Here is a 15,310-nt window from a genome sequence, read left to right on the forward strand (position 1 = left end):
TGAGTTAGGACAGGGGTGGCCAAACCAGTCCTCAAGATCTACCAACGGTCCACGTTTTCCAGATCACCTAGCTGGCGCACAGCTGCAGTCATTACTAACTGTCACATTTTAAAACCTGCTGCATTCATTCCTACTATAGATCCACAGGTTGCCTGGAAAACATGCATCGTTGGTAGATCTTGAGGACAGGTTTGGCCAGCCCTGAGTTAGAATCTACAGTAGACCATAATGAGTTAGGACCTACAAGAGATCATGGTGAGTTAGGACCTTGATCGTGAAGATGTTTACACCACAAACCCTGAAGAATTTGTGCTCACAGCATATTATGAACACGATCATGAAGAGTTAAAATAGAATGCATGACGATATAGGGGCCTAAAGTAGATCATGAAGCGTCATGACCCAGATCATGAGGATTCAAACTCTAAGGCATGAAGAATTAGGATCCTGAAGATCTTTGGGAGTCTTATCATGAAAAGTTGGGACTTACAGTAGCTATGGATGGATGTATGATGTGGTGGAGGAAGAATGAACACATACAGTACATTCAGGAAGGTCACCTAACAAATGCATGAAATAGTCGTTCTCTCTCCTAACTGCCCGAAGTCTTATTGGTGTGTTTGGCACAGTGCATTCTGTGGTAGACTCTCCGGCAGGTGGTATGATGCTTAACTGCCTTTCAGAAGTCACCCCAATCTCCTGTGGCATGCAAGGCAGAGTCCTTGTTTAAATTTTGCTGATCTCTAAAAAAGTGGCTGATCTCTAAAAAAGTTGCTGATCTCTCGCCTCCACCTGTACAAGTTGACAGCGTAAGCTCAGTATACTGCTCCACGATACCATACAGTATATACAATATATACCAGTGGTTCCCAAACTTTATGAATCACGGCACCCTAGAGAATCAGGATCGTTCTCATGGCATCCCTAAGCCAAACATTTCTTATTGAGAAATTTTGAACAAAATATTAAATTAAGTCATTTGTGTTGTATATGTCATTCTTAGGTTTAATTATGTGGTGAGGGACAGGATTCCCTTCTGTTTATCCACATACATTTTGACTAGAAGCCACAAGCACTGGTTTTGCCTATCACATTGACCATAAATAAGTTGAGTTAGTCCTGTACCACCAACCCAAGGGACCCCTGCAAGTGTCCTGAGGCACCCCAGGTTGTCACAGCACACAGTTTGGGAACCACTGCTATATACCATATGATGACCATGTTCTGCACTGGTGTTTTTATTTTTATTTTAGTTTGTTGTCTCCCTCTAGGTTCCCCCAGCTCTTTGCTGGTAAAATGTTTAATAAAATGAATTAATATTGTATTTATAATATGAATAACCATAATCTGAAGCCAGTGATGTTCCACGTGACGTTGCCTTATTCTCAGTCATCTTTGTCTTTGTTTAAATGATGCTTATCAGATGTCCAGCTCGGTGGGATAGCCGGTGCAAGTCAGCCTGGGATAACTGCTGCTGCACTGGTCCTGAGCATCTGGTGCTGTAACTAGCAAGGTGCCTGATTCCTGTTCTGTGCTTTTACAGGGTCGGTAAAGGTGTCTTTTCTGCCATGAAGCTGGGGAAGACTCGCCCGCCTAAGGATGATGGAAGAAGACAAGGTAATGAGACCCACCCCTCATTCCCTGATTAATATTTCATGTGGTCACTGGACTAGAACATGACTGTGCATCATTTCAGCACCTTCCCCAGTTTTCTGTCACGTGTCACTCAGCCGCCTGTAGATGTACCGCTTCTTACAAAAAAAATAAGTAAATTCCTCGGCCTCTGTCCTTAATCTAATTAAATAACTTTACAAGGGATTTTCTTCCCACCGTATCTCAGCCACAGGGACAGAGATAACGTACAGTAACGTTTTGTGGACCCCCCTCCCGCGATTCACGGCCCCCCCTCCTGTGATTCACGGCACCCCCAAGTCCCACCTCCCGCAATTCGCGACCCCTGCGCCCCCCTCCCCTGATTTGTTGACCCCCCCTCCCGCCATTCAGGGCCCCCCTCCCACGATTCGTGCCCGCCCTCCCCCCTCCCGCAATTTGCAGACCCCCGCCCGCGATTCGTAGACCCCCGTGTCCCCCCCTCCCGCGATTCACGCCCCCCCTCCTTCGATTCACGGCACCCCCCGTGACCCCCCCTCCCGTGATTCACACACACACACACCCCGCGCCCCCCTCCCGCGATTCACGGCACCCCCCGCGTCCCACCTCCCGCGATTCGCGACCCCCCGTGCCACCCCCCCCCCTCCTGCAATTTGCAGACCCCCCTGACCCCCTTCCGGCAATCCCCCCTCCAGCGGACCCCCACGACCCCGCTCCCGCATTTCACCTACCCCTCTGAGGGGGATCCTGTACCGCCAAAAGCAGGTGCCACCCCTAGGTGGGAAATCAGGCCCTGGCTGCCGCGCTGTAGGTTCCCCCACTGCCAGAAGTGTCCCCAAGGTCCTCTGCACCAGCTCCACAACTTTTATCAATGTCTTGCCCACATACCACTATTATACAGCCTCCTGCTCTCATGCACCCTCACTCCCTCCCAGTGGGAGGAGACGCTCACCCACTGCCGGGAGCTGCATACTGTCCCCCACTCTCCTCCAGTTCTAGGGATGCCCATCGACCATCAATGATTTTAAATCATCGATGGTTTATGGCCGATGTTGAATACTTTTGCCATCGATGTGAGAGGACCAGATGGTTTCCCTACATCGATGGAGAACCGATCAAGTTTCAAATTTTTTTATGGAGCCGGGACACAGAGCACAGCTCCCCCCCCCCCCCCCCCCCCCAACACACACACGGAAGTCCCGCCACCGAGTTCTGATTGACCCACAACCTATTCAGTCAGATATAATGGATGACCATAGATAGCTACAACAATCAATGGTTATCCAAGTAATATTTTACTACTATCGATGGCAGGTTGCAAAATCGCCATCAATGCCAACCATCGATGGCGTCTGCACCAATGCCCATCCCTACTCTGCAACAGCCAAAAACCTTTACTACCCCTCATGCCCACACACCTCTATCACTGCCCTGCGTCCTGTTCTCCTGCCCCGTAACTTCCACCAGTGGGGACCCGCTCACCCTGTGTTGCCCACATTCCCCTATTATGCTTTACTGCCCAGCCTCCTGCTCTCATGCACCCTAACTCCCACCCAGTAGGAGGAGACACTGACTCAGGGGCACCGTCCTGTACTCCTGTACTGCCACGCTGGACCCTCACCCACTGGCAGAAGCTGCACAGTATCTCCCACCCTCCTCTTTAGTCCCCCTTATGTCCACACACCCCTATCACTACCCAGCCTCCTGTTTTCCTGTGTAGTGACCTCCGCCAGTGGGGAGCCGCTGACTCAGAAACACCCTACAATACTATTGCACACACACACACCTAAACAACATGCACACACAGCCCCCCCCCCCCCGACACCCACAAATGTCACTGTACCATCCACACTATCAATGTACATCTTACTCTGTAACTGCTTTTTAATTAAACAAAACAATACACCCCCCTTCCACAGCATATGCTCTCTATTTAACACATTTCACCTATAACTCAAGTTGCAATACAGGCATCTGTCATACAATTCTAACCATATTTCTCATATACAAATGTTCACAAATTAAGGGGGCGCAGCCCCTCACGCCAGGGTGAATCACCTAGTAAATAAATAAGAAGTAGAATCTAATTGATTGCTATGGCCAACATCCCATCCTCACTAGAACTCGCCCTTAGTTTAGTAACTTTACCCATGATTGGTTGCTATGGACAACAGCCCATCCTCACTAGAACTCCCTCTTAGTTTAGTAACTTTACCCATGATTGGTTGCTATGGCCAACAGCCCATCCTCACTAGAACTCGCCCTTAGTTCAGTAACTTTACCCATGATTGGTTGCTATGGACAACAGCCCATCCTCACTAGAACTCCCTCTTAGTTTAGTAACTTTAACCATGATTGGTTGCTATGGACAACATCCCATCCTCACTAGAACTCCCTCTTAGTTTAGTAACTTTACCCATGATTGGTTGCTATGGACAACAGCCCATCCTCACTAGAACTCCCTCTTAGTTTAGTAACTTTAACCATGATTGGTTGCTATGGACAACATCCCATCCTCACTAGAACTCCCTCTTAGTTTAGTAACTTTACCCATGATTGGTTGCTATGGACAACAGCCCATCCTCACTAGAACTCCCTCTTAGTTTAGTAACTTTACCCCTGATTGGTTGCTATGGACAACAGCCCATCCTCACTAGAACTCCCTTTTAGTAACTTTACCCCTGATTGGTTGCTATGGCCAACATCCCACCCTCACTAGAACTCCTTATTGGTTGATATGGGCAACAGCCATCCTCACTAAAACTCCCTTAGTAAACTGACCCCTGATTGTTTGCTATGGGCAACAGCCATCCTCAGTAGAACTCCCTTAGTAAATTTACCCCTGATTGGTTGCTATGGGCAACAGCACTACTTTTCATTTTTAGAGACTTCAGTCAATTTACCCCTGTGGTAGAGAACAGATAAGGGAAGGGATTCTGGGCCTTATTCTAGTTCACTCTTGGAGGCAAATTCCTTCTTAGCTGGACAAAACCATGTGCACTGCAGGGGGGGGGGGGGGGCAGATGTAACAGTTGCAGATAGAATTAGATTTGGGTGAGTTATTTTGTTTCTGTGCAGGGAAAATACTGACTGCTTTATTTTTACACTGCAATATAGATCTCACTTTGAAGTAAAACCCCACCCAAATCGAATTCTCTCTGCATATGTTACATCTGCCCCACCTGCAGCTAAGAAGGAATTTTCCTCTGAGAGTGAACTAGAATAAGGCCCTCTGAGAGCTCAGACTGTTATCTTTAGGGGTGTCAGCTGAATTGTCCAGCAATGCAGTAGAATCTCTCTCCTCATCACTTGAGTACCCTACAGATCCCCCGGCTGTACTGACTCTCTGCGATACAGAGTTCCCAGCCATCTTCTACATCTCCGCACCCCATATACATACTACAGATCCCCCCGGCTGTACTGACTCTCTGTGATACAGAATTCCCAGCCATCTCCTACATCTCCGCACCCCATGTACATACTACAGATCCCCCCGGCTGTACTGACTCTCTGCGATACAGAATTCCCAGCCATCTCCTACATCTCCGCACCCCATGTACATACTACAGATCCCCCCGGCTGTACTGACTCTCTGCGATACAGAATTCCCAGCCATCTCCTACATCTCCGCACCCTATGTACATACTACAGATCCCCCGGCTGTACTGACTCTCTGCGATACAGAATTCCCAGCCATCTCCTACATCTCCGCACCCCATGTACATATTACAGATCCCCCCGGCTGTACTGACTCTCTGCGATACAGAATTCCCAGCCATCTCCTACATCTCCGCACCCTATGTACATACTACAGATCCCCCCGGCTGTACTGACTCTCTGCGATACAGAATTCCCAGCCATCTCCTACATCTCCACACCCCATGTACATATTACAGATCCCCCGGCTGTACTGACTCTCTGCGATACAGAATTCCCAGCCATCTCCTACATCTCCGCACCCCATGTACATACTACAGATCCCCCCGGCTGTACTGACTCTCTGCGATACAGAATTCCCAGCCATCTCCTACATCTCCGCACCCCATATACATACTACAGATCCCCCCGGCTGTACTGACTCTCTGTGATACAGAATTCCCAGCCATCTCCTACATCTCCGCACCCCATGTACATACTACAGATCCCCCCGGCTGTACTGACTCTCTGCGATACAGAATTCCCAGCCATCTCCTACATCTCCGCACCCCATGTACATACTACAGATCCCCCCGGCTGTACTGACTCTCTGCGATACAGAATTCCCAGCCATCTCCTACATCTCCGCACCCCATGTACATACTACAGATCCCCCCGGCTGTACTGACTCTCTGCGATACAGAATTCCCAGTCATCTCCTACATCTCCGCACCCCATGTACATACTACAGATCCCCCCGGCTGTACTGACTCTCTGCGATACAGAATTCCCTGCCATCTCCTACATCTCCGCACCCCATGTACATACTACAGATCCCCCCGGCTGTACTGACTCTCTGCGATACAGAATTCCCAGCCATCTCCTACATCTCCGCACCCCATGTACATACTACAGATCCCCCGGCTGTACTGACTCTCTGCGATACAGAATTCCCAGCCATCTCCTACATCTCCGCACCCCATGTACATACTACAGATCCCCCCGGCTGTACTGACTCTCTGCGATACAGAATTCCCTGCCATCTCCTACATCTCCGCACCCCATGTACATACTACAGATCCCCCCGGCTGTACTGACTCTCTGCGATACAGAATTCCCAGCCATCTCCTACATCTCCGCACCCCATGTACATACTACAGATCCCCCCGGCTGTACTGACTCTCTGCGATACAGAATTCCCAGCCATCTCCTACATCTCCGCACCCCATGTACATACTACAGATCCCCCCGGCTGTACTGACTCTCTGCGATACAGAATTCCCAGCCATCTCCTACATCTCCGCACCCCATGTACATACTACAGATCCCCCGGCTGTACTGACTCTCTGCGATACAGAATTCCCAGCCATCTCCTACATCTCTGCACCCCATGTACATATTATAGATCCCCTGGCTGTACTGACTCTCTGTGATACAGAATTCCCAGCCATCTCCTACATCTCCGCACCCCATGTACATACTACAGATCCCCCTGGCTGTACTGACTCTCTGCGATACAGAATTCCCAGCCATCTCCTACATCTCCGCACCCTATGTACATACTACAGATCCCCCGGCTGTACTGACTCTCTGTGATACAGAATTCCCAGCCGTCTCCTACATCTTCGCATCCCATGTACATACTACAGATCCCCCCGGCTGTACTGACTCTCTGTGATACAGAATTCCCAGCCATCTCCTACATCTCCGCACCCCATGTACATACTACAGATCCCCCCGGCTGTACTGACTCTTTGTGATACAGAATTCCCAGCCATCTCCTACATCTCCGCACCCCATGTACATACTACAGATCCCCCCGGCTGTACTGACTCTCTGTGATACAGAATTCCCAGCCATCTCCTACATCTCCGCACCCCATGTACATACTACAGATCCCCCGGCTGTACTGACTCTCTGCGATACAGAATTCCCAGCCATCTCCTACATCTCCGCACCCCATGTACATATTACAGATCCCCCGGCTGTACTGACTCTCTGCGATACAGAATTCCCAGCCATCTCCTACATCTCCGCACCCCATGTACATACTACAGATCCCCCGGCTGTACTGACTCTCTGCGATACAGAATTCCCAGCCATCTCCTACATCTCCGCACCCCATGTACATACTACAGATCCCCTGGCTGTACTGACGCTCTGTGATACAGAATTCCCAGCCATCTCCTACATCTCCGAACCCCATGTACATACTACAGATCCCCCGGCTGTACTGACTCTCTGCGATACAGAATTCCCAGCCATCTCCTACATCTCCGCACCCCATGTACATACTATAGATCCCCCCGGCTGTACTGACTCTCTGTGATACAGAATTCCCAGCCATCTCCTACATCTCCGCACCCCATGTACATACTACAGTCCCCCCGGCTGTACTGACTCTCTGCGATACAGAATTCCCAGCCATCTCCTACATCTCCGCACCCCATGTACATACTACAGATCCCCCGGCTGTACTGACTCTCTGTGATACAGAATTCCCAGCCATCTCCTACATCTCCGCACCCCATGTACATACTACAGATCCCCCGGCTGTACTGACTCTCTGCGATACAGAATTCCGAGCCATCTCCTACATCTCCGCACCCCATGTACATACTACAGATCCCCCAGCTGTACTGACTCTCTGCGATACAGAATTCCCAGCCATCTCCTACATCTCCGCACCCCATGTACATACTACAGATCCCCCCGGCTGTACTGACTCTCTGTGATACAGAATTCCCAGCCATCTCCTACATCTCCGCACCCCATGTACATACTACAGATCCCCCCGGCTGTACTGACTCTCTGCGATACAGAATTCCCAGCCATCTCCTACATCTCCGCACCCCATGTACATACTAAAGATCCCCCAGCTGTACTGACTCTCTGCGATACAGAATCCCAGCCATCTCCTACATCTCCGCACCCCATGTACATACTACAGATCCCCCCGGCTGTACTGACTCTCTGCGATACAGAATTCCCAGCCATCACCTACATCTCCGCACCCCATGTACATACTACAGATCCCCCCGGCTGTACTGACTCTCTGCGATACAGAATTCCCAGCCATCTCCTACATCTCCGCACCCCATGTACATACTACAGATCCCCCCGGCTGTACTGACTCTCTGTGATACAGAATTCCCAGCCATCTCCTACATCTCCGCACCCCATGTACATACTACAGATCCCCCCGGCTGTACTGACTCTCTGTGATACAGAATTCCCAGCCATCTCCTACATCTCCGCACCCCATGTACATACTACAGATCCCCCCGGCTGTACTGACTCTTTGTGATACAGAATTCCCAGCCATCTCCTACATCTCCGCACCCCATGTACATACTACAGATCCCCCCGGCTGTACTGACTCTCTGTGATACAGAATTCCCAGCCATCTCCTACATCTCCGCACCCCATGTACATACTACAGATCCCCCGGCTGTACTGACTCTCTGCGATACAGAATTCCCAGCCATCTCCTACATCTCCGCACCCCATGTACATACTACAGATCCCCCGGCTGTACTGACTCTCTGCGATACAGAATTCCCAGCCATCTCCTACATCTCCGCACCCCATGTACATACTACAGATCCCCCCGGCTGTACTGACTCTCTGTGATACAGAATTCCCAGCCATCTCCTACATCTCCGCACCCCATGTACATACTACAGATCCCCCCGGCTGTACTGACTCTCTGCGATACAGAATTCCCAGCCATCTCCTACATCTCCGCACCCCATGTACATACTACAGATCCCCCAGCTGTACTGACTCTCTGCGATACAGAATTCCCAGCCATCTCCTACATCTCCGCACCCCATGTACATACTACAGATCCCCCCGGCTGTACTGACTCTCTGCGATACAGAATTCCCAGCCATCTCCTACATCTCCGCACCCCATGTACATACTACAGATCCCCCGGCTGTACTGACTCTCTGCGATACAGAATTCCCAGCCATCTCCTACATCTCCGCACCCCATGTACATACTACAGATCCCCCTGGCTGTACTGACTCTCTGCGATACAGAATTCCCTGCCATCTCCTACATCTCCGCACCCCATGTACATACTACAGATCCCCCCGGCTGTACTGACTCTCTGCGATACAGAATTCCCAGCCGTCTCCTACATCTCCGCACCCCATGTACATACTACAGATCCTCCCGGCTGTACTGACTCTCTGTGATACAGAATTCCCAGCCATCTCCTACATCTCCGCACCCCATGTACATACTACAGATCCCCCCGGCTGTACTGACTCTCTGCGATACAGAATTCCCAGCCATCTCCTACATCTCCGCACCCCATGTACATACTACAGATCCCCCGGCTGTACTGACTCTCTGCGATACAGAATTCCCAGCCATCTCCTACATCTCCGCACCCCATGTACATATTATAGATCCCCTGGCTGTACTGACTCTCTGTGATACAGAATTCCCAGCCATCTCCTACATCTCCGCACCCCATGTACATACTACAGATCCCCCTGGCTGTACTGACTCTCTGCGATACAGAATTCCCAGCCATCTCCTACATCTCCGCACCCCATGTACATACTACAGATCCCCCGGCTGTACTGACTCTCTGTGATACAGAATTCCCAGCCGTCTCCTACATCTTCGCACCCCATGTACATACTACAGATCCCCCCGGCTGTACTGACTCTCTGTGATACAGAATTCCCAGCCATCTCCTACATCTCCGCACCCCATGTACATACTACAGATCCCCCCGGCTGTACTGACTCTTTGTGATACAGAATTCCCAGCCATCTCCTACATCTCCGCACCCCATGTACATACTACAGATCCCCCCGGCTGTACTGACTCTCTGTGATACAGAATTCCCAGCCATCTCCTACATCTCCGCACCCCATGTACATACTACAGATCCCCCGGCTGTACTGACTCTCTGCGATACAGAATTCCCAGCCATCTCCTACATCTCCGCACCCCATGTACATATTACAGATCCCCCGGCTGTACTGACTCTCTGCGATACAGAATTCCCAGCCATCTCCTACATCTCCGCACCCCATGTACATACTACAGATCCCCCGGCTGTACTGACTCTCTGCGATACAGAATTCCCAGCCATCTCCTACATCTCCGCACCCCATGTACATACTACAGATCCCCTGGCTGTACTGACGCTCTGTGATACAGAATTCCCAGCCATCTCCTACATCTCCGAACCCCATGTACATACTACAGATCCCCCGGCTGTACTGACTCTCTGCGATACAGAATTCCCAGCCATCTCCTACATCTCCGCACCCCATGTACATACTATAGATCCCCCCGGCTGTACTGACTCTCTGTGATACAGAATTCCCAGCCATCTCCTACATCTCCGCACCCCATGTACATACTACAGATCCCCCCGGCTGTACTGACTCTCTGTGATACAGAATTCCCAGCCATCTCCTACATCTCCGCACCCCATGTACATACTACAGTCCCCCCGGCTGTACTGACTCTCTGCGATACAGAATTCCCAGCCATCTCCTACATCTCCGCACCCCATGTACATACTACAGATCCCCCCGGCTGTACTGACTCTCTGTGATACAGAATTCCCAGCCATCTCCTACATCTCCGCACCCCATGTACATACTACAGATCCCCCGGCTGTACTGACTCTCTGCGATACAGAATTCCGAGCCATCTCCTACATCTCCGCACCCCATGTACATACTACAGATCCCCCAGCTGTACTGACTCTCTGTGATACAGAATTCCCAGCCATCTCCTACATCTCCGCACCCCATGTACATACTACAGATCCCCCCGGCTGTACTGACTCTCTGCGATACAGAATTCCCAGCCATCTCCTACATCTCCGCACCCCATGTACATACTAAAGATCCCCCAGCTGTACTGACTCTCTGCGATACAGAATCCCAGCCATCTCCTACATCTCCGCACCCCATGTACATACTACAGATCCCCCCGGCTGTACTGACTCTCTGCGATACAGAATTCCCAGCCATCACCTACATCTCCGCACCCCATGTACATACTACAGATCCCCCCGGCTGTACTGACTCTCTGCGATACAGAATTCCCAGCCATCTCCTACATCTCCGCACCCCATGTACATACTACAGATCCCCCCGGCTGTACTGACTCTCTGTGATACAGAATTCCCAGCCATCTCCTACATCTCCGCACCCCATGTACATACTACAGATCCCCCCGGCTGTACTGACTCTCTGTGATACAGAATTCCCAGCCATCTCCTACATCTCCGCACCCCATGTACATACTACAGATCCCCCCGGCTGTACTGACTCTTTGTGATACAGAATTCCCAGCCATCTCCTACATCTCCGCACCCCATGTACATACTACAGATCCCCCCGGCTGTACTGACTCTCTGTGATACAGAATTCCCAGCCATCTCCTACATCTCCGCACCCCATGTACATACTACAGATCCCCCGGCTGTACTGACTCTCTGCGATACAGAATTCCCAGCCATCTCCTACATCTCCGCACCCCATGTACATACTACAGATCCTCCCGGCTGTACTGACTCTCTGTGATACAGAATTCCCAGCCATCTCCTACATCTCCGCACCCCATGTACATACTACAGATCCCCCGGCTGTACTGACTCTCTGCGATACAGAATTCCCAGCCATCTCCTACATCTCCGCACCCCATGTACATACTACAGATCCCCCGGCTGTACTGACTCTCTGTGATACAGAATTCCCAGCCATCTCCTACATCTCCGCACCCCATGTACATATTACAGATCCCCCCGGCTGTACTGACTCTCTGTGATACAGAATTCCCAGCCGTCTCCTACATCTCCGCACCCCATGTACATACTACAGATCCCCCCGGCTGTACTGACTCTCTGCGATACAGAATTCCCAGCCATCTCCTACATCTCCGCACCCCATGTACATACTACAGATCCCCCGGCTGTACTGACTCTCTGTGATACAGAATTCCCAGCCATCTCCTACATCTCCGCACCCCATGTACATACTACAGATCCCCCGGCTGTACTGACTCTCTGCGATACAGAATTCCCAGCCCAGCCATCTCCTACATCTCCGCACCCCATGTACATATTACAGATCCCCCCGGCTGTACTGACTCTCTGTGATACAGAATTCCCAGCCATCTCCTACATCTCCGCACCCCATGTACATACTACAGATCCCCCCGGCTGTACTGACTCTCTGTGATACAGAATTCTCAGCCATCTCCTACATCTCCGCACCCCATATACATATTACAGATCCCCCGGCTGTACTGACTCTCTGCGATACAGAATTCCCAGCCATCTCCTACATCTCCGCACCCCATGTACATATTACAGATCCCCCGGCTGTACTGACTCTCTGCGATACAGAATTCCCAGCCATCTCCTACATCTCCGCATCCTATGTACATACTACAGATCCCCCCGGCTGTACTGACTCTCTGCGATACAGAATTCCCAGCCATCTCCTACATCTCCGCACCCCATGTACATATTACAGATCCCCCCGGCTGTACTGACTCTCTGCGATACAGAATTCCCAGCCGTCTCCTACATCTCCGCACCCCATGTACATATTACAGATCCCCCCGGCTGTACTGACTCTCTGCGATACAGAATTCCCAGCCATCTCCTACATCTCCGCACCCCATGTACATACTACAGATCCCCCGGCTGTACTGACTCTCTGTGATACAGAATTCCCAGCCATCTCCTACATCTCCGCACCCCATGTACATACTACAGATCCCCCGGCTGTACTGACTCTCTGTGATACAGAATTCCCAGCCATCTCCTACATCTCCGCACCCCATGTACATACTACAGATCCCCCCGGCTGTACTGACTCTCTGCGATACAGAATTCCCAGCCATCTCCTACATCTCCGCACCCCATGTACATATTACAGATCCCCCCGGCTGTACTGACTCTCTGCGATACAGAATTCCCAGCCATCTCATACATCTCCGCACCCCATGTACATATTACAGATCCCCCCGGCTGTACTGACTCTCTGCGATACAGAATTCCCAGCCATCTCCTACATCTCCGCACCCCATGTACATACTACAGATCCCCCGGCTGTACTGACTCTCTGTGATACAGAATTCCCAGCCATCTCCTACATCTCCGCACCCCATGTACATACTACAGATCCCCCGGCTGTACTGACTCTCTGTGATACAGAATTCCCAGCCATCTCCTACATCTCCGCACCCCATGTACATACTACAGATCCCCCCGGCTGTACTGACTCTCTGCGATACAGAATTCCCAGCCGTCTCCTACATCTTCGCACCCCATGTACATACTACAGATCCCCCCGGCTGTACTGACTCTCTGCGATACAGAATTCCCAGCCATCTCCTACATCTCCGCACCCCATGTACATACTACAGATCCCCCTGGCTGTACTGACTCTCTGCGATACAGAATTCCCAGCCATCTCCTACATCTCCGCACCCCATGTACATACTACAGATCCCCCCGGCTGTACTGACTCTCTGCGATACAGAATTCCCAGCCATCTCCTACATCTCCGCACCCCATGTACATACTACAGATCCCCCCGGCTGTACTGACTCTCTGCGATACAGAATTCCCAGCCATCTCCTACATCTCCGCACCCCATATACATATTAATGACCCTTCAGGCGCGTGAGAAGTGTTTCTGTAGCGACGACGCACTACATTGTACCGTAGTTTTCTGACGACTCCCGGATACTGATCCACATATATTAAGTCTACAGTACATTGCACGGCTCGAATGTCATTTAATTTCACACTAAGCTACTTGGAGGCGCCTGCGGCTGATCTCCACCACTCGTTATCCAGAAATGAAACACATTAGTTTCCTCCGCAGCTGGATGTGGAGAGTATATTTTTCAACAATCAATTAAAGATCAATTCTTGCGAGATGGGAGAAATGAACGGGAGGGGGGAGGAGGGGGAGGGGGTAATTCATGAGCGTAGGCAACACATCTTATCAAGTCTGCAGAAATAAAGTTTAAAAATGCGAAAACTCTACGATGCAAAACTGGTTCGTGGCGCTCCTATTTGTATGATGAAGGAGTAAGGGAGCCAGCGTTCCAGAAAAATGAACTTTATCAACCATAAAATAGATGCAGGGCTGATCATGTTTCTGTACGCGGAGTGTAAATTGCGTGTTTCCGCACTGTGCGCGCTCTGTAACAGAACCCATGCAGGCACGGGCTGGGCAGAAGCTTGTGCATTGTATTCTCATCCCTACTAGAGGTGTATTTGTGCTGTATTGGGGTGTTCTCAGTGAGGGGGTGTCGGTGGGACCGTGAACCACCCAGGGATGGATAAGATACCACATTGTTCTTTAGCACCTAAGGGTAGGACTGTTACAAGTGTGTTGTGATGACGGTGACGGGTTAAACTTAGGAGGTCATTCTATTCGTATTTGCGCATGACCAAACCTCGGCAACAAACGGCCTCCTTGAGTTACACAGTCACTGGGCCGTTTGTTGCGCAGAGGACTGGGGGCGACAGGGCGGGGTCTACCTGCCTACAGTATGCTCTGTATGTATCCACATAAAAATAACAATTCTGCTACAGTGTTTCCCAGCCAAACAGTGTAACATTATTTGTTCTGTAGATACAGTCACAATTACACACAGAATGTAGGCATGCTGTATATCATTTTAATCAGCAGAAACTGCTTGTGCATCTGATTCCCAATGCACTTAAGATGCGTTTAATTGGGGAAATGGAAAATGTGCTGTCATTTTGTGCTTGTAAGTGATTATCATGGGCAAAACATCTGGATCGGAATCTTTACCAGACGCTGAACCGAAAGCTTACGACTTTTAGAGAACTTAGACGCTGTTACATTGGACCAGGCTGAGCTGGTGTTGTTGCTCTGTGTCTTTATAGATGAACCCGCCGTTTTGGAGACCGAAGACCTGGACAGGAAAGCGATACGGCTGGGCGGAGGATTGGACCCAGATACCATATCTCTGGCCTCCGTCACAGCCGTCACAACCAACGTTTCCAATAAGAGGTAATGCTTCTCTG

The 15,310-nt window shown here is 50.5% G+C and overlaps 1 protein-coding gene across 26 annotated transcripts in view; it reads left to right on the forward strand.

Moving 5' to 3' along the window:
* The window catches only part of OTOF (otoferlin), a 341,513-nt gene that overhangs the window by 166,535 nt on the left and 159,668 nt on the right, over positions 1-15,310 (forward strand). For all 26 annotated transcript variants that reach the window (XM_083178857.1, XM_083178866.1, XM_083178868.1 and 23 more), the window contains 2 exons: positions 1,544-1,617; positions 15,170-15,296. In XM_083178857.1, coding sequence (XP_083034983.1) covers positions 1,544-1,617; positions 15,170-15,296 — 201 coding nt within the window. The remainder of the gene's footprint in view (positions 1-1,543; positions 1,618-15,169; positions 15,297-15,310) is intronic.

The sequence above is a fragment of the Crinia signifera genome, chromosome 3 (genome assembly GCF_055691185.1).
Source record: "Crinia signifera chromosome 3, ASM5569118v1, whole genome shotgun sequence".
NCBI classification, from domain to species: domain Eukaryota; kingdom Metazoa; phylum Chordata; class Amphibia; order Anura; family Myobatrachidae; genus Crinia; species Crinia signifera.